This window comes from Festucalex cinctus, chromosome 20 (assembly GCF_051991245.1).
Source record: "Festucalex cinctus isolate MCC-2025b chromosome 20, RoL_Fcin_1.0, whole genome shotgun sequence".
In the NCBI taxonomy this organism is placed as follows: Eukaryota; Metazoa; Chordata; class Actinopteri; order Syngnathiformes; family Syngnathidae; genus Festucalex; species Festucalex cinctus.
Genome location: NC_135430.1, coordinates 2,860,905 through 2,886,833, shown reverse-complemented (window position 1 = coordinate 2,886,833; position 25,929 = coordinate 2,860,905). Strand labels below are relative to the sequence as shown.

At 38.5% G+C, this 25,929-nt stretch overlaps 1 protein-coding gene across 3 annotated transcripts in view; it reads right to left on the bottom strand.

Annotated features, from left to right (window-relative positions):
• The window catches only part of dcaf11 (ddb1 and cul4 associated factor 11), an 86,558-nt gene that overhangs the window by 4,447 nt on the left and 56,182 nt on the right, over window positions 1-25,929 (bottom strand). For all 3 annotated transcript variants that reach the window (XM_077509433.1, XM_077509434.1, XM_077509435.1), the window contains 7 exons: window positions 23,787-23,841; window positions 23,347-23,415; window positions 23,074-23,131; window positions 20,530-20,715; window positions 13,781-13,934; window positions 6,974-7,126; window positions 6,774-6,880 (listed from right to left, as the gene is read on the bottom strand). In XM_077509433.1, coding sequence (XP_077365559.1) covers window positions 6,774-6,880; window positions 6,974-7,126; window positions 13,781-13,934; window positions 20,530-20,715; window positions 23,074-23,131; window positions 23,347-23,415; window positions 23,787-23,841 — 782 coding nt within the window. The remainder of the gene's footprint in view (window positions 1-6,773; window positions 6,881-6,973; window positions 7,127-13,780; window positions 13,935-20,529; window positions 20,716-23,073; window positions 23,132-23,346; window positions 23,416-23,786; window positions 23,842-25,929) is intronic.

The following is a 25,929-nucleotide window of genomic DNA, read 5'->3' as shown; positions in this document are numbered from 1 at the left end:
GGCCCCCGATACTGATACCGATACCGATACCATACCGATACTTAAGTTTTTTTTTCCCTCAACTTGAAAAAGCTGTCCTGCTATTGGTTCAGGGCATTCAAGGGCCAATAGGATATCTTAGATCGGCATGCAGTGAACATGTCACGTATCAGTGAATGTCGTGCACCAGCAAGACACAAAATGCTGCATCCAAAATCCTATATTAGCGTTGGAATTAATGGTATCGGTATGTTACTTGTGAGTAGTCACCGATACCGATACCACTGTTTTAATGCAGTATCGGCACCTCTGCCGATACCAGTATCGGTATCGGAACAACACTAGTAAACACACTCCCAAGTAGTTAATTCGACTGCCATTTGAAATTAAATTTTGTAAAAAGGTCCTGTGTAGGGGCATAATTAAACACCATAACCTGTGTCTTATGTATATTTAGGACATAACCAGAATATTTTCCATACGTTTCCAACATTGTCATTAGTAGAGGCAGGCCTAAGTGAGGATTCCTTAATGTAATTAATACATCATCCGCATACAGACTTATTTTATATTCTTCCCCTCTTATTGGGATACCTCTCAATCCCGTCTCCTGGCGAACTGCTTGGGCTAATGGTTCGATAAATAAATTAAAAAGGCGAGGACTAAGGGGACAACCTTGTCGGCATCCACGTTGTAAATGTATTGAATTAGAGAGACTTCCATTAAACTTTATTCTTGCTGTAGGGGGGGTATCGAGACCCTGTACACATCCTATGAATTCTCTACAAAAACCAAATCTGTCCATGACCAAGTACAAAAATTCCCACCCAACGGAATCAAATGCTTTTTCCGCGTCTAAGCTGAGGACGACAGCATCCATTTGATTTTTATGGATCTGTTCTATTTAATGTAAGGCCTTCCTTATGTTGTCTTGAGTCTGCCTGTTTTTTATAAATCCAGTTTGATCCTCATCTATTAACCATGGCATCGCTTTTTGCAGTCTTTTTGCTAAAATGGTGGCATACAATTTATAGTCAATATTCAGAACGCTAATCGGTCTATAACCTTTACATTCCATTTTGTCCTTTCCCTCTTTTGGAATCACTGATATGAAAGCCTCTCTCCAAGAGGGAGAGATGGGGCCCCCCTTTAAGGCATAATTAAAACAAGGCTCCAGCAGAGGAAGCAGGTGTTCTCTCATTAACTTATACTATGCCGGGGGGGAAACCATCCAACCCACATGATTTGGATGAATTTAAATTTGAAATAGCATAATTTATTTCATCCCTTGTTTTTGGGGATATAAAGTTATCGTTAATTTCTGTACCTAATGTAGGTAAGTCTAATGAATTAAGAAATTCAATTATTGAATGTTCATCATTTTGGCTTGCCTGGGAATATAAAGATTTGTAATAAGTTTCAAATGCACTTTGTATTCCCTCCAGACAATTAGTCATTTTATTTGTTACCGGATCTCTAATACTATAAATTGTATTTTCAGCCTGTTGTTTTTTGAGTCTCCATGCTAACAATCTAGTTGCCCTAGGGCCCGCTTCATAGTATCGTTGTTTCATAAACCTTATATTTTTCTCTACCTCTTCACTTAATATTTTATCTATTTCCTGTTTGACATTTCTAATTTCGAGTTCCACTTTGGGGTTCTTTCCGACAATATTTGCTTCCTCCAAATCTCTCAATTTTCCCTGTAATTTAGTCCATTTTTGCCTTTCGCAGTGCAGACATCCTTGCTATTAGCTTCCCCCTAAGTACAGCTTTGGCTGCATCCCATAAGATATTTGGGCCTACATCTCCTGTATCATTGTCCGTCATATATAGGGCAAGGTCGTTTTCCATTGACTGTATAAAGGCGTGGTCATTAAGCATCCCAGTGTTGAGTCTCCAGTCTCCACATAGTTTTCCGTTGTTTGCTATCAAGATGTAATGTCAGATAAACGCCTGTATGATCTTAGAGGTCCCTCTGACCTATTCTACAATTTCTTATTCTATGCAAATCCCTATTTAGCAGTAAAAAACAGTCCAGTCGAGAATAGGCTGCATGACGTGCAGAATAGAACGTGTGCCCTGGGTTGGACCCCTGTGTGGCCCGCCAGACATCAATCAAACCCAGTTCTTTCATCATCCTGTTAAATTTTTTTTCAGTTGAATTCTTTCCTCTTTTTCTATTAGATGTATCCAATTGCGGGTTCAAAAGTATGTTAAAAAATCTCCAGCACAGATAAGAGTCCCATATGTTTCTGTTGCAATCAGATCGAAAACCCTTCTAAAAAACAATATATCACTTTAGGGGGGGGATATACATTGAGCAAAGTCACTTCTTTTTGGTCAATTTCTCCTTTTACTAAGACATAGCTACCTTCCTTATCATTGATTTGAGATATAAACTCAAATTTAGCATTATTTGCCACCAGTATAGCAACACCCCTCTTTTTACCATTTTAATATGATGAAAAGAAGGAGTTTCTAAAGCCCATCTTCTTTAATGTATCATGCTCACCATCAGATAAATGAGTTTCCTGCCAAAATAATACACTGGCTTTCTCCTTTTTTACTTTAGCTATCATTTTACTTCTCTTGATGGGATTATTCAACCCATTTACATTCAAAGAGAGAATGTTATAATATTGATAAGGTATTTTTCTTACCTTTGAAACATTGCACTTGTAACATCTCGGACCAACAAAACCAAACAAAAAGGAGAAAAAATAAAAACAAAGAAAAACAAACAAACAGAACTTCCAACAGGGAAGCTAACATGTCGCTTCTAATTGTGAGGGGTCTTGCCACAAAGTGGGGGCCCTCTGTAGAAAAAAAAACGTCTTGTGGCGTGAACATTAATCCACAGGTATCAGCCTTCTCATATCGCCGGTATAGTAGATGTCCAGTAGTGGGAAGTTCCAATCGGTTGTCTCATTCATCCCCCGCTGAGGGCTCGGGCCCCATTCTGCGGTACTCACTCAGCTTCTCCCGAATTTGCCGCCGGAACCGCTGTCTCCCTCCCGCACGCTACGTCTTGGCTGACTCCCAAGGTAGAAGTCGAGCCAGCGTCTCCTCTGAGACGCTTTCCTCTTCTGATCCGCCGGCAATTTCAGCCACCTCGAATCCTCGTCTCCGCAGGTCCTCCGCTGCGTGCCTCGCGTTGTTGTACATGACGGTGCCAGTGTCAAAAAAGACTCGCATCTTCGTTAGGGGGGTTTGGAAACGTATGCCCTTGTCTTTCAACTAGAGATAGACCGATAATCGGTCGGGCCGATAATCGGGGCCGATATTTGACATATTGGTACATATCGGTATCGGTCTGTTTTATTAATCTGACGGCCGATATGAGCGATCCATTTAAAACTCCGTCTTTTCGCTTCGAATGCAGCCCAGAGCGTCTCTGTCTGTTATGGAGTCCAACTCCAGCAATGTAACGCCCATAGCAGCATTTGATTGGTTAGCCGTGCAAGAGCCAGAACCAATCAGTAGTGTATGCCTGTATCACAGTAGCCGGTCACACACGCACCCACGGACACAACGCGACAGACACATGCTTCGAAGGTAAGTTAAAAGAGAAGAGACTCCGCCGATCGTTTCACCATGATAAGCTAAACACATTGAATTATGTTGTGTATTAAATGCACTATATGAATGGAGCTGCATTGCCTTGCATTGAATCCCCGCTAGCTAACAGTGGTGTGTTCAGCTTAGCATGTAGGCTAACACCCAGTAGCTAATTCGCTACTTGAACTACTCGGGGAGGGAATCACACACATTTTCACTTAATTAAGTAAATAATGTTTGTTAGAAAGGTTCCAAATATTAACAGTTGTCATTATTATATTGTCTAGTTCCATGTTAAGAGTAGAGTAATGTCATTATATTTACCTCTCGTGACGCACACATTGCATTCTGTGGTCACGTCCACTACTTGTTGCATAGCGGTTATTATGCAGTGAGATGCCACAGTGACACTAAATAGCGTTTAGTTACTTTATATTGTGTTTATTTGTCGCACTGGTTTGCCATTGTGTGCCTTAAAGCTTCGACGTCGATTTGATTGACAGCTCGTTGTGCACCTCGTTAAAGTCCGCTCCGTAACTAATTAAGTGTCTCAAACACCGTTTAACTACACGAACGTGTTCTCTTCCGTATGTTTGGCATTAGTAGAGAAGTGCACTAAAGTATAGTGTGCTTATTTGCTTGTTTTGTCTCTCTTTTCACGTCATGTCTGCTGTGAGTTGGGACATTATGCTCTCAATGGATACCACTAATATGTAACATCTACGGCCGTAGTCGGCTGCAATTAATGTTCAGTGATGTAATTTCGTTACGTGCCTCATACTTTGAATAATGAGCTCATGTTTGGTGTGTTGTATAACTTTCTCGTGTGTTAGTAACTATTCATGTGGACAGCTAAGACAGTGCTTGTTAATGTGAATTAGCAATGTTGCAGCCCAGTTATTATTTAGACAAGTACATCTGTGCCATTAAGTGATACAGTACAGTACAGTAGTGAGAGAATAGTGGGCCCATATACACACACGTGTCTAGAAGTGTAAAACACATTAAACAGCAGAAAGTGGCAGCGGTCCACCGCAACAATGTCTGTTTAACCAAGTTATTCTTACTATTATTATAACCAAGTTATTTTACTCTACCTTTTTCTGCGTTGATTGGGGCATCCTAAGTGGCACTAAACTACATGATGAAGTGTCTTTTGACAGTTCTCTTGTAGAGAGGAGTAGCATGATATTGCTGTTCTCGATTTAAGATCCTCAGCTTATCAAAACTGTCTATATGGTAACAATAACAATAATTATAATAAGGTCTACAAGAACTGTATGGTGTTCAGGGATGAATAGTTTTTCTCATGGAATTTTTTTTATTTTTTTTTTGCTGTAGTAATAAGTAATGCCACAGCTGATGCACATTTTGAATGACAGGGTTCCTCCTATTACTTCAAAATATAAAAATATAACATTTATAGAATAAAACTACAAGTATCCCAAATGCTATAAAAGGTAATGTCACATTGGCCCCCACATTTAACTCCCCCCGCCACCAACGTCTTATTGCAGATAGAAGGATGTAAAATGAAAAGTGCAGTGTGAGAATCCATTGTAAAGAAGGGTTAGGGTTTGCATTATTCAAAAATTTGGTGCCAACATTTTAACTTTTACTGCAAATGAATATCGGCTTCAAATATCGGTTATCTGCCTCTTTGACTACCGATAATCGGAATCGGTATCGGCCCTGAAAAAAGCATATCGGTCTATCTCTACTTTCAACGCCTTCTTTACGGGGATATATTGCTTCCGTTTGCTCTGTACTTCCGTAGCATAATCGTGATCATAATATACTGGTTTGTTTTGAATCCGAAGCTTCTTCCTCCATGCGTCTCAAAGAATCTGCTCTTTCACTGAGAACCGAAGGAAGCGAACCACCATGGAACGAGGGGGGGCACCCGATGGAGGCTTGGGGGCCAGAGCACGATGTGCGCGTTCAATTCTCAAGTCCGGGTCACTTTCGGCTCCCAGCTCCGACATGAGAAAATTTTCAATGAAAGCCACAAAGGATGTACCCTCAGCGTCCTCGGGTATACCATAGATTCGAGTATTCTTGCGCCGGGAGCGCCCTTCCAAATCCGCCACTTTCTCCTTTAAAGCCCGTTGGTTAGTAAGAAATTGGGTGAGAGTCTCTTTGACACCAATGTCCCATTTCTCCATGTCGGCTAAACTTCTCCACTTCTCCGACACGTTTAGCCGTCCCCTCGACTCAATTTGTCACTTCGTTTATCTTCCGGTTTACCTCCGCGGTGAGCTCCTCCATTTGTTTTTTAATGTCTTCTCGAAAACATGCTCGGAAGTCAGCAAGGTCTTTTTTGAGTTCGGCTTGAAGCGAAGCCATCCCCGATGTCATAACCTCGCTCATTTCTTCACGAATTGAATCCAGAGTTTCGTTCCCTTTCGGGGCTCCATCTTGATTCGCTACGCTATCACATGGCGCAGCTTCTCCTTCGGTTTCTCGCTCAACATTGTGTCATAGCCCATAACCTTTCTTCTTACTTTTATCCCCACTCATTATGGCAACAAAATAAATTCGTTTCGACGAGTAAGACTCTTGAATTATTATCAAATTTGCGGCTGATACCCGGAGCTCAGTCACTACGCGGCCATCTTGTCTACCGCGCCACCGGAAGTGTCTACCGCGCCACCGGAACCTGTTTTCTAGGTTTAGTCATGTGACATTCACAAGCTGAGCTGTGATTGGTTACCTGAGCCCTTGTGATGTCATTTTCAGTCGACAGCAAGTTGCAAAATTTGTTTTTAGAGGTACTATTTCTATGTGAAAAATAATGAAAGTATCAAATTAATTATAGACAAAATATTAACGTTGTATTGCTGTAATGGGCTAAATAAGTGAAGGATCCCTTTAAATATTGTCAACATGACGACGACGATATTGTGACAAAAATCACGATATTATGATATTGCGCTTATCGTTACACCCCTAATAGTTATAGCTCTGCCAGGTACACAGACGGGTTAATTTGTGACACGCGTCATGACGTATGTGGCGTGATATCTGTAGTAATGACCAACATTTTCACGTGGTAAGATAAAGGAGGCTCTGAAAATGGCTGCCACTGAATGAGTAAAGTTACATTTTTAACTGTGGCAAGTTGGCAACATTGACTCTCACTTCAGTCTTCATTGACTGGACGACTGTAAAATCTAATTCCATATTTTCCGCACATGCGTAGGAACCTTGTAAACATTTATCATGGCACTCACAGAGCTACTGATGATGTTGTCTTCGTACGGGTGCCAAGAGACGTCCCTCACGCAGGCACCATGACCCACCAATTTGGAAACGACGGCACCCGTCAGCACGTCGTAGACTGTTGTCCAAGGACAACACACGTTATTAAAAATAAATAAATAAAATGATATTCAATTGGAGAGGCTGCTGTTCAAAACGGAGCTCCACTCACTGACGATCTTGCCGGTGGAGCACCCAGAGTAGATGAACCTCTGTCCTGTGCTGAACTCGGGCGAGAAACGGCAGCGAATGAGCGTGTGCAGGACGCCGTGGCCACGGTAAGTCATCACCGAGGTGTCGCCGGCCAGCTTGTGTCGCCTGAGGGCTGCAACGCAAACAACGTGGAGAAGAAAGAGTTGAAAGGCATGGAACAAACTTGGCTAGATGAGACACAAAGAGTTGCACAGAGAGACAGTGGTAACAGATGTAATAATCCGACAAAGATACACTTCTCAGGAGACTTATATAGACAAGGAATCAATCTGATTGGTTGTGACTAGACATGTGGGTAACAGGACTGACATAGAATTATCTGATTGGTTGTTGACCAGGTAAAGGGATTAAAGATTCCTCACATCACATAGCCTAAAACCAGTTGAAACTAGATGCTTGTTACATCAGTTCAAAACAGACACTTGACCTCACGGTCATGAACTCAAACTTAAACCTGGCGTGACCCCAGACATGACTGAGTCACATTCTGCTCGGTTAGCAGTTAGGATCGACCTGAAGCTCTCAAAAAGGTCTAGCATGAGTCTTAGATCTCGGGCTGAACACAACTGCTCTTAGGCTTATTTTGTTCGGCAATTTCAGATCATTTTCTTGGCTCTGAAAGCAGAATGTGAGTTTGGGCCTTGACAAAATGACGTCATCAGCATTCAGTAAGGCTTCACCGCAACACAATGTTGCGATAATAACTATAAAATTATTACATATATTTGAGGGGAGCTGGGAGTATTTATTAGTTTAAATCAGTGGTGTCCAAACTAGGGCCCGGGGCCATTTGCGGCCCGCCGTCCATTTTTCAGTGGCCCGCGACATATGCTAAAAATGGCATTTGACTCAGTTCAAATAAAATAAACAAAACAAAAATGTTTGGAGATGGTCAAAGTAAGAAGGGAGGGTATCGAAAAACAGGTGCCATTAAAACTCTTTGACTGCCAGGCGTTATAAAAACAAAACAAAAAAATCCACAGTGCCAGCCACTTTTGAGCATTTTAACTCATCTTTCAAGGCAAAAACAATATAGTTTGCCTTTACTACATATACAATGTGGCTACGAAATGAAAGATCGCATTCCATTCACTGGAATTTTACTAATCATCATGAAACGTCTTTGGCAGTCAAAGAGTTAAAGGTTATTTTAGTTAACTAAAACTAATGAAAAAGCTAAAACTACAATTCAAAAAAACAATATTGTTCCTTTTTGATCTGGCCATTGAGTCACTTGCTATGGCCTTGAGACAGAGTGTAGACATGCAGGGGATTCCAAGGGGTGGTGTGGTTCACAAAGTTTCGTTGTATGCAGACGATCTGCTGCTGTTCCTATCAGATCCAGATACCTCAATTCCAAAATGTTTAGATATAATTACGCAGTTTGGCAAGTCATCTGGGTATCAGATTAATTCTATTATAAGTATATTACTTCCTATTAATGTTATGGCAAAAAATCACACTTATGATTCCTACCCTTTTAAAACTTCAGTCGGCCCCATGACATACTTGGGTGTGAACACTAGGTACAGGGATCTATTTGAAGCTAATTTCAAAACTCTTTTAAATCAAATTAAGGAGGACTTGTGTCGCTGGTGTTCGCTCCCTTTATCCTTGGCGGGCCGTATCAATTCTGTTCAGATGGTCATATTGCCGAAGATTTTGTATTTATTTCAAACAATCCCCATATTTTTGCCTAAATCATTTTTTCGGAAGCTGGACGGGCACATTAGCTGCTTTATTTGGAACAAATCCATACCTCGCGCTCGGAAAGCAGTTCTTGAGAGACGTAGGGAAGAGGGTGGACTGGGACTACCAAATTTCTTACATTATTACTGGGCTGCTAATATCTTTAAACTGGCTTACTGGTATAATTTGAGTGTGAATGGAGACGGGCCAAGCTGGTTATTTTTATTTTTTATTTTTTTTATTTTTTTAAGAGCTCAGAATTGTTCTTCGGTAGTCTTACCGATTCAACGTCTTATCATCATTGCCCTTTTTTTTTTGTGTGTGTATGTGTGCGTGCGTGTGCGCGCGTGCGTGCAAATACATATAAATTTATACTCATTAATTCACCTAAAACCTTATAGAAATCCCATTACCCTTCACCTTAACCAGGTACTTCAGAGTCTCGCCAGAGTCGTTCAAATGGTCAGGAGACCAGAGAAAAGGTCAGAAAAGATAAAGAGAAAAGAAAGATAAATCAAAGTTGCCAAGCTGGTTATGAATGGAACAACATGACTGCCCTTCAGTCTCTCTGGCATCGCTGTTGTGTGCCTCTCTCCCCCTCGCCCCTAATTAAAAATGTAACGTTCAAACCATCATTGATTGATACTGCTTTTTTAACCTCGGCCAGACAAGGTGTGAAATGTGTGGGAAACCTATTTTTGGACGGAAATTTTGCGACTTTTGAACAACTAATTACAAAACTCAACATACCAAGATCCCATTTTTTCCGATATCTCCAGGTTTGTGACTTTGTTCGCACTCAGTTTTCATAATTTCCGCTTGCACCAGATTGCACCCCCCTCGACAAATGTCTAACTTTAAATCTTAGACAAACGGGTGGTGTGTCCCGGTTGTATAAAATTATCCATAGCATCAATTGTCTATCACTTCTTCCCCTGAAAACCCAGTGGGAAGGTGATTTGAATTTAAACTTCACTGATGAAATTTGGCAAAGAGCCATCAATAAAGTACATAATGTCATCCATTTGTGTCAAACATAGACAAATACAATTTAAAGTTTTTAACCGATTGCATTATTGAAGGACTAAACTAGCCAAAATCTTTCCAAATATCGATCCTACTTGTGTCCACTGTAAACAAGCTGCAGCATCATGGCACACATGTTTTGGTCCTGTCCAAATTTACAGAAGTTTTTGTCTGAAATTTTTGATACATTTTCCTACATTTGTAGAAAAAGGATCGACCCTGATCCAATCACTGCAATATTTGGCGTTGTACAGGTAAAAAGAGTTTCAAAGGGTCAGTCTCAGTTGATAGCGTTTTCTTCATTACTTGCTCGCCGTTTGATTCTTTTAAATTGGAAATCTCCACTACCTCCAAAACACTCTCGTTGGGTGACTGACCATGTCCTTTCTCCAACTGGAAAAAATTAGAACCACGGTGCAAAAGGAGAATTTTCAAATTATATGGCAACCCTTCCTGGATTACTATAGTGATACATTTGATGCAAACTCATTGGAACAATCGCCCACTCCCACTCTTCCTTGTCTTTATGTCTTTTCCTTTCCTCTCTTCTTACGTTTTTTACTTTCTCTTATCTTTTGTTGTTTGAACATGTTTTGAATTGTATTGTAGAAATGGTTATTGTAAATAGGTGCGCTTGTGTTTTATAATGTTATTGAGGAAGATATATGTGTTAATGTATGTTACTATTCAGGTTGTTCCAAATGTTCATGCCAACATTTTTGTGTGAAAAACAATAAAAACATTTTGAAATAACAAAAAAAACAATATTGTTGCCAAAATAAAATACAAACAAAATGTTTTTTAACTCATTTGCTCCCAATAACGTGTAAATACGTTTTTTTTTTTTTTATGTTTTAAGTGTCCCAAAGACGTATTTAAGGTTTCTTTTTTTTTTTTTTTTTTTTTTTATGCTAGAGCATACAGAAGGCTTTGATGCAGCCTCTCAACTGCAAAGAACGGTTGCAGAAATGGTAGTTATTACACAAACGGCCAGCAGGTGGCAGCAGCGCAAAGGAGATCAACCAGGGCCATGTTGAAATTAAATTACTTAGAATTTTAAATTGATTTGTGAAAACTGATTAAACTTAGCTCTCTTCTAATGCTAATTGCTGCAAAACGTAAACAGATAGAAACATACTTTTTTTCCTGATGAAAGAAGAGACTTTAATCTTTCTTTTGATAGGTTCCATGCTTTTATAGTAATAGAACACAATATTCTGTGGGCCTTGCAAAATCAGTCAAAATCCAGTAAAACAGCCGGGAGCGAACGGGATTGCTTCTGTGAAAACGGCTGGGAGTGAATGAGTTAAAAAATGAAAACTAACTGAAAGTACATTTAATGTTTACAAAACTAACTAAAACTAACTATAATTATAGCAAAGATGTCCTTTGTTTTAGTCTTTGGTAATTAATTTAATGCATGAGCCTTTGGGGATGATTTGAAATGTGATTTTTAGTAGATTTATTTTGATATAAACCGAAATAATGACGTTTGAAAGTATGTCACACAGAAGTGACGTCATCTAGCAGCAGCCAATAGAAAAGCACCTTCGGATGACGTCGCTCCCATGGTGTTTTTTAAATATTGCGCACAAGTAATACACCTTTTTAAAAAAAACAAAAAAAAAAACAATACTCATACTTAAACTAAACTAAGCATTTTTTAAAAGAACTAATAAAAACGAACAGAACCACCCTGAAAACTAATAAAAACTAACTAAAATGAAAAAATCCAAAACTATAATAACCCTACTCCCATATTACAAATAAATTGGTTTATATACTGTAGCATTTTTCTAAATATGCCAAAGCACAAATAAATTATTTGTACAATTTTTAGGACTAAACACAATTTCTCTTCATAACATTATGTGGCCCTTGCGTCCTTCTGATTTTCTGTATGTGGCCCTCAAATGAAAAAGTTTGGACACCCCTGGTCTAAATGAACAAAATGGGCAGGAGTCTATGAGTTGCTTCTTTTTCTCATGTTTTAATTTTTGAATTTGAATTTACTGGACGCAGCACTCCCCCAGTAAGGAAAGTAGCTGTTGGCTGTCGTATCGCCTAATTTGCATAATTGACAATTTACATATAATTGTAATGGACACTGTAGGAAAGAGGAATAATGTGGGAGAGGCAAAAAGTAAATAAAAAAAACACGCTAAATATTAGGGGTGTGAATTGCCTAGTACCTGACGATTCGATTCGTATCACGATTCACAGGTCACGATTCGATTCGATACCGATTAATCCCGATACGAATTTATAAGGCGATTGTTGCGATTTTTTTTCATTCAAATTTAGAAAATACTAATCAGTAAGCTTGTAGAGTGTAAGATTTATATGAAAATGTATTATTTATTTATCTGAAATTTCAGTCTTATAGAGGTTGTAATCTGTTTCATGTTTGAACAGCATTAAAATAAAATATTAAGGCTTAATGTTCCGTTCATATAACATTCTTCCATGCTCAAGGTGTGAATCCTAAAAAAAAAAAAAAAAAAAAAAAAAAAAAAAAAAAAAAAAATTGATTCTGCCCTTATTGAATCGATTCGAGAATCGCGCGATGTAGTATCGCGATATATCGCCGAATCGATTTTTTTTAACACCCCTACTAAATATGGTTAGCACTACAATGCCACTACAATTCAAATGGGCCATCACTGAATAACTGTGACTTAAATGTTTTGTTTACCAGAAAAAGTCGCTAATTTGTTGCTTTCACTTTTGACACAAAAAAAAAACCAAAAGTGGAAAGTCGCCATGTTGGCAACACTGACTGTAAGTGTGTCGTTAATGTACAAAGTGAAACACTAATGCCACATCGTGGCTGAAAAATTATACTCAATTTTAGCTAAGTCAAGTCCATCAACAGCTCTTTTCATACATTCAAAATGCAACAATCCTTTCCAGAAATAAAACCAGTCAAATAGTCAATGAATTAATGTTTTTAACTGTATAGTAATTAGGGATGTAACGATATCCAAATATCACGATACGATATTATCACTATATGAAGCTCACGATACGATAATTATCAGGATGATGTGAGGAGGTTGGCGATATTTAAAAAAGGTCACGATATTGTGAGAAAATGAGCTCATACTAAAAAAAAAAGCACAATATTGTGCCGGTGAGACTTCCTTGTTCTCTGAGCTGCTCACTTGGCCAATGACAGGCTGTTTGCAACGGTGGAGACCAACCCAAGACACGCTTAGTACCATCGCCTCATTTGAATAACATTTCGACTTGGCAGTACGGCCCAAAACTGCCAAAATTCAAAGTAAATAAATGACTAAATAAATAAATGACTAAATACATAAGTAAATGACTAAATAAATGTCTAAATAAATAGATAAATAGATGACTAAATAAATAAATGTATAAATAAATTAAAAAAAATGTCTAAATAAATAAATGACTAAAAGTGAAAATAAAAACAGATTTATTTCCATTTATATTTATTTTTTTAGATATAATTTTTGAATTATACTTTTTTTATATTCATTTTTATATTCACTTTTAGACATTTATTTGTTTATTTAGTCATTTATTTATTTCGAATTTTGGCAGTTTTGGTCCGCCATGAAAAACATCCCTAATGAAAATTAAACTGTACTAAAAAAAAAAAAAAGGGTGCTAGAAGTGCACAAATGGAAATCAACCTGACTTTTTATAACAGATGTGTTGCATTTAAATATCGTGAACGTGACGACGACGATATTGTGGCAGCTTTAATATCGCGATATTGCCATTATCGTTACATCCCTAATAGTAATACAGTACAGTATATCATTAACTTTAAATAATTATAAAATTACTGTAAGAATAAACTAAAAGCTACATCAATATCTTCGTAAAGTAAATATTTGTCAACTTCTGTGTTAACAAGATTAATTGTCCCCAACCACCTGTCTGTGACCTGTTATCATTCTGTGGGCCAGTAAAAAGATTTCTTTCATAGACACGTGTAATGCGTTCCTCAATATAATCGCAGCTGTGACCTATATACACAACTGTGTTTGCCCAACCACAAACGTATAGCACATACCTCTTTGGGGAACCCGCTGCCAGCGGTAATCCCAATTCTGTTGGGTGACGGCCAGGCGTGAGGCAGCCAATCCCTCTTTGGGTGAGAACTTCCTCACGTCCCACAGCTTGATGGACTGGTCCTTTGAGTTGCTGATTAGATACCGCGCGTCACCCTGTCACGGATGAACGGTCACAATCAAGTTTGACGGCTGATGGGAAATTAGGATTTTGGTGCCTGAACAATTACAACGCATTTACACAATTTGATCCACTGGAAGTGCTGTGTCACATAATCTGTGTTAAACCATCATAAAGGCTACACGCACGACTGGTCGCCAGGCTATCGTAAGGACACAAATAGACAATCTTTAAATAATAAAACAATAATGTATTTCTAATGAATTTAATCATACTAAATTCACCAATTCTGAATTAAAAAATGTACTTGGAGACCGACTATGATGGACTTTTTGAGGCTGATTCTGCTATTTGGTAGAATCAAATTCAAACAACCGATAAAAAAAAAATATATATACATATATATATATATATATATATATATATATATACATATATATATATATATATATATATATATATATATATACATATACATATATATATATATATATATATACATATATATATACATATATATATACATATATATATATACATATATATATATACATATATATATATATATACACATATATATATATACACATATATATATATACATATATATATATATATATATATATATATATATATATATATATATTAAGGGTGTCACGATTTCGATTTTTTATCGAAATCGATCGAAATTACGTCACGATTTCGAGCATCGAAATAGAAGAGAGGACACACGATTCGATGCCCCCCCCCCCCGCGCCCGCCGCCACCGCCACCTCCCAGGAAAGCAAATGAGACGCAGCCATTCAGCTACTAGCTAACGGCACTTGTTAGCTGACTTCTCCTGCAGTCATGATGGCAAGCGCGGACAGACACAGCAATGGTGCTTCAAGCCGCTCCCGCTTCTCTCGTCACCAGTTTGGAAACATTTTGCGTTCCCGGTGAGTTATGTCGACAACGTTCACGTTGTCGATAAAAAGACCACAGTTGCAAGATATGCTATGTGCGCGTACTGTACTCGGCCACGGTGTTACGCCCGGCTCGTCAAGGGGAAGGGAAGTAACACAATAACAGAAAATATAGAGTAGATAAACACGGGTCGACTTTAACATCTGAGTAGTTTTAATTGAAATTTCAGGCAGGGGTTTGACAAGGGAGTGAAAGTGGAAGGTGAACAAATAATAACCGCATTTAATACACGGATACACAATAGCGTCGCGCTGGCACAGTCGTCCAATCGGAGTGTCGCGCTGGCACAGTCGTCCAATCGGAGTGTCGCGCTGGCACAGTCCTCCAATCAGAGTGTCGCGCTGGCGCATTCAAACTGAAGTACCATTATACGGGCACCAGCCGACACAAACACACACATACATACTAGGGGAGCGGAGCCGGCGGCGGGCCCGAGCCGCCAGCCTATAACAACGGGAAACACGACAAACATGACGGGACATTTACGCAGGCATCACAAAGATTTAGATTTATCAAATTCAACTAGAAGTGGGAAAACAACGGTCCAACCAACTATTTCATCCTCATTTACAGTGAAACTTCCACACACTTCAGCTCGCGCGAAACGCCAGATCCATAGGTCTATTTATAGCAGCAGACCTGCAGCCTTGGAAAACGCTGGATTCAAACATTTAATTAGTGTACTTGAACCACGCTACAGTATGCCCAGCAACTGTAAATGTTGGGATATAGTTTGTTCAGGCTGTATTTGTTCCATGACTTTGGATACAATATATTTTTTGTTGTTGTTGCACATTGCACATTATTTTAAGAGGAACGCACAGCACACTGTTGTAACCAAAAACAGTCAATAGATGGCAGGCACCCACTGTGACTTTTTGTTTTTGTTTTTTTATTTTTTATTTTACACTTCAGTAAGAACAAGACGGTTAACTTTATATTGTAAATAAATTCTTTGAATTTGATCATTCCTGCCTAATGTCAATTATCATATATTACATAAATTTACACAAAAATAATATGGAAATTGCATCACCTATATGTAGCCGATCTTTTGAAATAAGATTTACTGTACAATGAATAGAACCAATGATCATAGACTAGCCTTAGCCTACAGAAGCATATGCCTCTGTGTTATAAAGTGGGGGAGCGAAAAAAAAAAAAAAAAAAAATCGAAAAAATAATCGAATCGTGACCCCAAAATCGAAATTTAAATCGAATCGTGGAGTTGGCGAATCGTGACACCCCTAATATATATATATATATATATATATATATATATATATATATATATATATATATATATATATATATATACTAGGGGTGTGAATTGCCTAGTACCTGACGATTCGATTCGTATCACGATTCACAGGTCACGATTCGATTCGATACCGATTAATCCCGATACGAATTTATAAGTCGATTGTTGCGATTTTTTTTCATTCAAATTTAGAAAATACTAATCAGTAAGCTTGGAGAGTGTAAGATTTATATGAAAATGTATTATTTATTTATCTGAAATTTCAGTCTTATAGAGGTTGTAATCTGTTTCATGTTTGAACAGCATTAAAATAAAATATTAAGGCTTAATGTTCCGTTCATATAACATTCTTCCATGCTCAAGGTGTGAATCCTAACCCGAAGTCAGACGTTTTGTTGAATATTTTTCCATTAAAAATTGAAGTTTAAAAATCGATTCACACACACAAAAAAAAAAAAAAAAAGGCAATGATGATAAGACGTTGAATCGGTAAGACTACCGAATGAACAATTCTGAGCTCTTGGAAAAAAAATAATAATAAAAAATAAAAATCGATTTTTTTTTAATTAATCGATTCGAGAATCGCGCGATGTAGTATCGCGATATATCGCCGAATCGATTTTTTAACACCCCTAATATATATATTTATATATATATATATATATATATATATATACATAATGGATTAAAAAAATTCGGCCGGTTCTTTTATCTTAAATCAGGGGTGTCCAAACTTTTTCATTTGAGGGCCACATACAGAAAATCAGAAGGACGCAAGGGCCACATAATGTTATGAAGAGGAATTGTGTTTAGTCCTAAAAATTGTACGAATAATTTATTTGTGCTTGTGCATATTTAGAAAAATGCTATAGTATATGAACCAATTTATTTGTAATATGGCAGTAGGGTTATTATAGTTTGGAATTTTTCATTTTAGTTTGTTTTTATTAGTTTTCAGGGTGGTTCTGTTAGTTTTTATTAGTTTAGTTCTTTAAAAAAATGCTTAGTTTTAGTTTAGTTTGTTAGTTTCAGTATTAGTATTAGGTTTTTAAAAAAAATGTGTATTACTTGTGCACAATATTTAACTTTTATTGCCAAACATTATCCAAAAACCCCCCGACAATTTCCACTCACCTCTCAAGATAAACAGAATATTGTGTTCTGTGACTACATAAACATGATGTATACCACATGAAAGATTGGATTCCGTTCTTTCATTAGAAAAAAAAAAGTATGTTTCTACTGGGGGTGGGAATCTCTGACAAGAGGCCGATTCGATATGTATCTCGATACACAGGTTGCGATTCGATTGAAAAACGATATCTTTCAGAACAGAACGGTTCGATACGGTTTGATTAAGTTTGGGAACGATACAATCTTCGATTCGATACGATTCATTTCAATATTCAAAACTTATAGTGACATTTGTTGCTTGTAGACGTTAATCTTAAAACACCACAAATTTTTACAGTATCTTAAAATGTGTTAAAAAACAACAAAAAAATGTCTTCTATATTTTTATATATTGAATCAATTATTTAAATAGACCGCAACAAAGGGCTGGGCGATATGACTAAAAAATGTATCAGTTTAAATATTTATTAATCGTTATTGACAGTTATAATTGTTTTTTTTTTTCTATTCAAAATAAGGATCAGGAAAACAAAAGGCTGATAATTTAATTTGAAATATAAATATTTAACCTTTAAAAAGACACCAACACAATTAAACAGAATATGTGCACAGTGTGAAGTAGTTCAGAAACATAAATTTAAGACATGAAATAAACCTACCGTCCAGCCAAAAGAAATATGAAGCCAACTGATGGAACAATAAATCTATCAAACACATTTTAACCACTTAATATAACCAAAAATATTGCCAAAAGTGCCCTTCCCTTTTTATCAACAATTTTTATTTTTATTTTGCCATCACATTCATTTTTGGTTAATGTGTGACATCTTTTTTTTTTTTTTTTTAATCTGAGATACGATGATGACCACGGAATCACTACTGTTCATGTTTTCTTTTTTTTTTGGGCTGTCGTTCATTTTGAGTTTGATGACGTAATTGCGGGCACGTCTCAGTTCTCCTATCTGCTGCTCATGCTAGTTGTGTACATTGACAGGGAGCCACAAACTGAGAAATTAGATGCTTCCAGTTCCAGTGTGCTTTTAGCTTAGCTGGTGTGTTGGCTGTGGGACATACCTGTGTAGTTTGAATCCATGCATTGGATCGTCACGGGAGTTATTCTTTTGAGTCGCGCACAGTACCAATTCTTTTGGGTCGCAGTACCAACGCCGGGACATACAAGTGCACCGAGAGGACTCGATAGCCATGGGAAATACAGAGATGTACGGCACGGGCTTCCTTCTGCTACAGTCTTCAGTTGCATGTTGTCACTCGTTGTGACGCACGTGCGCGCGCACGTGCACTATCCCGTGCCGTGTCGCGAGCCCGGCATTGACGGTGGGCGGCCTCCCCAAAAAGGCACGTAATGTCTTTGCATTATGTTTACAACATCCGGGGAATGAAGCGTCTCTGAGCGCTACTTAGCTAGCTCTCTGTAAACACGGAAGTAGCTTGAATAAGTGATGCTACTGGAATGTAAACAAAACAAGTAGCGCACGGAGCAGAACTCTTGCTATTGTTATGAAAACCATAAAGCCTCACTCGCAACCGATTCACAGCCACGCGATATCCGGTCCACTGCTTTCCACCAATGTATCTAAGGATTCCCGGCGGATTTCGTATCGATTGACGAGTCTGCTACCGATACGGTTATTTAGCTCCCCTTGACGAACGATGATCCGGTCGAATCGGTTTTTTGTCCCACCCCTACTTGTTAAATGTTCCAAGCAAATTGATACATGTACTTCATACATTTTGGGAACAATTGTCTTTTTTTTTTTTTTTACAACTATTTTAAATGTAAATTTCCCAGAGGGAGCCATCCCAAAGGGATCAATAAAGTCAAGTCTAAGTCTAAGTCTTATCACACTGCACTCGGTGTGAAAGGTCCGTGCAATAGCGCACCCATTTTTCAAAGGTATAAAAAGCAGGAAAAAGGTGAGGCTTTTCCCTTTGGTTTAAACAAAAAGTAGACCGTACCTCGACAAAATGTAGCTTTCATTTTTGCAAAAGAAAACCAATTCTTTTCTCATTTTCAGGAAGACACTATTTGCATTTATTGTTGATAAATGCACTGTATTCATCAAGGCTTCCTCAGTCCTGGTCTCCAAAATGATTGCTTGTAATTTCAACCGTCTTAAGCACGCCCACGAAGGACTCAGTACATCATAACCTAAACAATGTGTTGGTATGTTCAACTAGTAGGTGTGGAAGGTTCTAAATAGATAGGAAGCAGAAATAGCAAGAATATAGGTCATGAGGATAAAACAGTCTGGCTCAAGTCACTTATCTATTTACGTATGCCAAAAAGGCCTAAATCTATCAAGAGCTAATTTCGGACGATTAATTGGTCGGGCCCAAGTTGTAATTGTAAAATTATCTTTTCTATTTTCTATCCGTCCATTTGGATTTTGTTAATATTGTGGCTAATTTTATGGCCAGTGAATGTATAAAGTTTGAGTGTGCATATGGTGTTGACCTCCAGGCATTAGGGCTGCACGATTTTGGAAAAAAAAAAAAAAAAATGCAATTTTTGTATTTTACACATTAAAATCCATGCAAACACTACAATTGTGAATCAGTTTAGTTTCAGACAAGTAATATTTGAGTAATATTTTACTATTACAATACTATAATGTCACTATTTGATTTAAAAGTATGAGGCGGAGATGTCCTATTCTGGTGAATATGCTCAGGGGGAAGCTTTGACCTACATTATGCTTCAAAACCAAATAATTTGCCAATAAAACAAGACATTGAGGCTCAGGCTATGGTGAGATTATAATATACTTACATATCTAGAATAATAACAGAATGGAAAATAACATCCCAATTATTTTTTTTGTAGCATCATTAAATTCAAACAAGACAAACGTGAATGCTGCTGTTAGCGATGTTAGCTTAGCACGCCCGCTAGTTGCCTCCCCTTCATCAGTCTTTTTTTTTTTTTTTTGAACAGCATTGACTCGCACATCAGCAATTGTGGTTGGCTAATACAGCTATCACTCAAACTCCAAAGGGAAAAAAAAAGAAAGGAAAAACTATCTAAAACCGCACTGTTTTGCGATTAGGTTAGTGCACTTGGTCAAACCTCGATGTCGGTTAGATTTAGATTAATCGTGCAGCCCTACTATGCATTATACTGTGCTATACAGCACACTCATTAGTCAAAGTTATCCTGCAGTGTGCGTGAGGCGCTGTTGAAACGGACAGATCGATAAAATGCCCACTGCCTCCACATCACGTCTACTCCTCTCCACCCCCGCCCGCACCTTGCTGTGGATGAAGGTGATGCCGTCCCGGTGGCCCGCCAGCTGTCCCACAGGCTGCGGCCGATCCTCCCGCAGCGTCCTCCTGTCCCACACTTTGCACAGCGCATCATCGCTGCCTGAGAAGAGCAGCTGCGACGAGCTGTCGGCAAACGCCACCGCGTTCACGTCATCCTCATGGGCGTCAATCTGCCAAAGAAGAGGGAGAAGAGACGCTGGTTTAGAAGAAAAAAAGCTATTTGAGCTGGGAGGATGTTTGCTTGTGTCTGATAGATTTCAAATTTCCACCCATATTAAATGACTCCACTATTTCATGTAAACAAAAGTATTTTATCTATCACCCCATTTCCTATCTTCATCTTCTGAATTTGACCAGTCAGACTGTCAGGTTTACCTGTTTGACATTTATTAAACATGACAAAAAAGGAGAGAAGACACTCAGTTCAAAACTCGCGAGGAGAGGAACTAACTGATACAATTCACTACTGCACTCTGAAAAAAAAAATCCCCTCCTCGCCCTCTCTTTTTATTTGGTTTTAACGCCCCTAGTTCCAACCCTAATAATGCAAATGCAAAATATAGTTGGAACACAGTGTACTTAACGGAAATGTGCACTGCCATCCAATAATTGAACATTATCGAGAGGTAATTACAATTAATTAACTAACTTATTTGCTCCCAATAACGTGTAAATAAGTTTTTTTTTAAATGTTTTAAGTGTCCCAAAGACGTATTTATACGTTGTTGTTGTTTTATGCTAAAGCATACAGAAGGCTTTGATGCAGCCTCTCAACTGCAAAGAACGGTTGCAGAAATGGTAGTTATTACACAAACGGCCAGCAGGTGGCAGCAGCGCAAAGGAGATCAACCAGGGCCATGTAGAAAAAAAGCAAAATTACTTACAATTTTAAATAGATTTGTGAAAACTGATTAAACTTAGCTCTCTTCTAATGCTAATTGCTGCAAAACAGAAACAGATAGAAACATACTTTTTTTCTGATGAAAGAAGAGACTTTTGTCTTTCTTTTGATAGGTTCCATGCTTTTATAGCAATAGAATACAATATTCTGTGGGCCTTGCAAAATCAGTCAAAATCCAGTCAATGAGCCGGGAGCGAACGGGATTGCTTCTGTGAAAATGGCTGGGAGTGAATGAGTTAAGAATGCATTGAGTTTGATTATTTTGCCGCATGAAAAAAAAATGTAATTCTTTCATTAGAGAAGAAAAATGTAATTTCTTTATGTACATGTTAAATATCGCAACTATATCGCATGATTTTCCAATATCGTGCAGCCCTACTGGAACCTATCCCAGCTAATGTTGGCAACCAGTCCAGGATACCAGTAGCGTTCCAGTACAGCTGCATCTCGCGCAATCACAAGCTTCATAAAGACAAACAACCATTCACACGTAAATTCACACTTTTAAGAAATGGACTTGAAAATAAATAGTTAGTGGTTGTTAGTCTCCAGCTTGTCCAAACTTCTGCTGCTCGTCTCCTTACTGGTGCCGTAAGAGGGAACACATAACCCCTATTCTGGCCTCTCTTCACTGGCTGCCCATAAAATTTAGAGTCCACTTTAAGATTCTTCTATCCATCCATCCATCCATCCATTTTCGTGACCGCTTATTCCTCACAAGGGTCGCGGGGGGTGCTGGCGCCTATCTCAGCTGGCTCTGGGCAGTAGGCGGGGGCCACCCCAGACTGGTTGCCAGCCAATCGCAGGGCACACAGAGACGAACAACCATCCACACTCACAAGCACACCTAAGGACAATTCGGCGCGCCCAATTGACCTGCCATGCATGTCTTTGGAATGTGGGAGGAGACCGGAGTACCCGGAGAAGACCCACGTGGGCACGGGGAGAACATGCAAACTCCACCCAGGAAGGCCGGAGCCTGGACTCGAACCGGAGTCCTCAGAACTGGGAGGCGGACGTGCTAACCACTCGACCAGGGTGCAAAATTCTTCTATTTGTTTTCAAATCTCTCAATGGTCTTGCCCCACCTTATCTCACCGAGCTCTTGCACCCCTACACACCTGCCCGGTGCCTCAGGTCAGCAGACCAGACTCAATTGGAGGTACCGAGGGCTAAGCGGAGGCTTAGAGGAGATCGAGCCTTTGCTGTTGCCGGTCCCTCCCTTTGGAACGACCTTCCACTAAATATTAGGCAATCTCCTTCTTTATCCTCTTTTAAAACACGTCTTAAAACATCTGTATTTTTTGGCTTTCGGCGCACCATGAGACTTATTCCTGGTGTTTTGTGGTGTGTATGAGTTTGTCTACTTATTTATGCATTTATTTATTTATTTATTCACTCGCCTACTTCTTATTAATTTAAGTTGAGTTGAGTTTAGTAAATTATCTGTAATTTGTTTTGCTTAAAATTTCATGGTTTAAAAGTACCAGTGATATTAGTTACTTAATATGGGTATCCGTAAGACCCAAGATTTGAGTACTTGCACTGGTATCGGTCTGGGGGAAAAAAAAAAAAAAAAAAGTGGGACCAAACATCCCAATTGTCAGCTCACCTTGACTACACTCACCTTCAACGTTCTTTTATTCTGCTCGAGGTCAAAGACATAAAGACAGCCGTCATTTGCTCTGGGTGGAGAGGAGGAGAAGAAGAGACTGAACAAACTAGTGTCATGCATCAGCCTATTCAGAAGCTCCTTGTGCTAAAAAAGCAGGAAATCTATTTCGGAGAGAGTGTCATGAGCTTCTCAATCGAAAAAACAGACGTTAAAAGATGACAAAACCATTACATTCAAACATGGAAAAAAAGACTGTTATTACCCGGAAAAGCAAACTGCACTCACCCTCCCAGGATCTCTTTGCCATCTGTGGACGCAGCCAGTGAGAACACACAGAACCTCCTCTCATCTGGACTACAAAACAAGAAAATAAATCATATATGCAAACAGGTTAAATTATGCCAACAGCAACAACACTTGATTGCACAAACAAGACACAAAAGGCTTGACGCATCACATCTTTTAACAATATTATTTTTAAATGGTACATGAGGCTTATGGCGGCGTGATGGCCAGTCACAGCTGCGGTTAACAAAAACACAAATGTCAATAAAATGAATCCGGGAAAAAAAAGAATGACAAAATCAGACATCATTCTTCCAGAGGGTAATGGAGGGAAGAGTAGATCCTTTTAGTACTGAGTAGCAAATTACCTGCTTACGTGTTCAAATTACCTGCTTGCTTAATTACCTGAAAACGTTTAAGTAATGAGGGGAAACACTAACTTGAGGTCCAATGCAGTGTGGTTTTCACTGTCCCCATCGATACTGCACAGATGAACTGGGGAGACATACACATATCACACAAGTTAAAAATATGATATCCAAAATATGTTGTTTTAAATCAGGATATTTTTTTGGGGGTCAAAACTATTTACCTTATTTCTTCAAATAGTGGCGAGTGTGTGTATTTATTAGAGGTGTGAATTGCCTAGTAACTGGCGATTCGATCCGTATCACGATTCATAGGTCACGATTCGATTCAAGAATGATTAATCCTGACACAAATCGATTATTGAGATTTTTTTTTAAACTCAAATTTAGAAAATACTAATCAGTAAACTTGTACATGTACACTCTAATATTTGCATGAAAATTAATTTATTCATGTGAAATGTCAGGCTTATAACTGCGAGCCATTGTATTTAACAAACAGGTTGCAATCTGTTTTAGGTTTGAGCAGCATTGAAATAAAATATTAAGGCTTAATGTTCCATTAATATAACATTCTTCTATGCTCAAAGTGTGAACGATAACCCTACGGAAGAGGTTTATTGAGTACTTTTCCATCATCAAAAATTGATGGTTTAACATCAATTTGGCCGCATATTGAATTGATTTGAAAATTGCGCGCTGTAATATCGCAATACATTACTGAATCAATTTTTTTTAACACCCCTAGTATTTATTAACGGAATACAAGACTTATAAAAAACTAACAAGCTATTCTGTGACATGGTTAATTTCAACTTTTCCCTGAAAAAAAATTATGTTGAGCAATTGTGTTTTTATACCACTTTTCATGAATATTTTTGCATTGAGTACTGTATCGGCCATTTTGGACAGTCACGTGATCATCGTGATGTATCCCATGCGTAAAACACACATTGAATGACATGGCTGCCAGTGACAACAGAGACTCACGAGGAATTATCGCATCCCACGGCGGACATCAAAGATGGAATTAAGCCCTATAGCAAAGAAGAACTTATTCAAAAGCAGCACAGCCACGGAAGACCCACCAAATGTGTGTCGAGACGAGCCGGCTGGCTCATAGGAAGTTGGCGTTGGGGAGCGTCTTACAGACGCTCAAATTGACATTGTTCACTTTGGAAATTTAAGTTGTGGACAGTCCCTAACCTGAACGGTAAACATCTGGGTGGCTTTTACTCTGCTCAGCCAGAGCTACATGTCGTGTGCTAAGCACGATTTAGCCCACATTAGGAGCGGCCACCCACCACCACCTTACCCCCACACGGAATGTCATGAAATCTGATGTCCCGAGGATTTTACTCTGATCAGAATTACCGCAGTATTTGGGATCGAAGACGTCTTTTACTTGCCCATTATGTCAGCAAAGTAGAGATAGACCGATATGCTTTTTTCAGGGCCGATACCGATACCGATTATCGGTAATCAAGGAGGCAGATAACCGATATTTGAAGCCGATATTCATTTGCAGTAAAAGTTAAAATGTTGGCACCAAATTTTTGAATATGCAAACCCTAACCGTTCTTTACAATGGATTCTCACACTGCACTTTTCATTTTACATCCTTCCATCTGCAATAAGACGTTGGTGGCGGGGGGAGTCAAATGTGGGGGCCAACGTGACATTACCTTTTATAGCATTTGGGATACTTGTAGTTTTATTCTATAAATGTTATATTTTGAAGTAATAGGAGGAACCCTGTCATTCAAAATGTGCATCATCTGTGGCATTACTTATTACTACAGCAAAAAAATAAAAAATAAAAAAAATTCCATGAGAAAAACTATTCATCCCTGAACACCATACAGTTCTTGTAGACCTTATTATGAATATTGTTATTGTTACCATATAGACAGTATTGATAAGCTTAGGATCTTAAATCGAGAACAGCAATATCATGCTTCTCCTCTCTACAAGAGAACTGTCAAAAGACACTTCATCATGTAGTTTACTGCCACTTAGGATGCCCCAATCAACGCAGAAAAAGGTAGAGTAAAATAACTTGGTTTTAATAATAGTAAGAATAACTTGGTTAAACAGAAATTGTTGCGGTGGAACGCTGCCAGTTTCTGCTGTTTAATGTGTTTTACACTTATAGACACGTGTGTGTATATGGGCACACTATTCTCTCACTACTGTACTGTACTGTACTGTACTG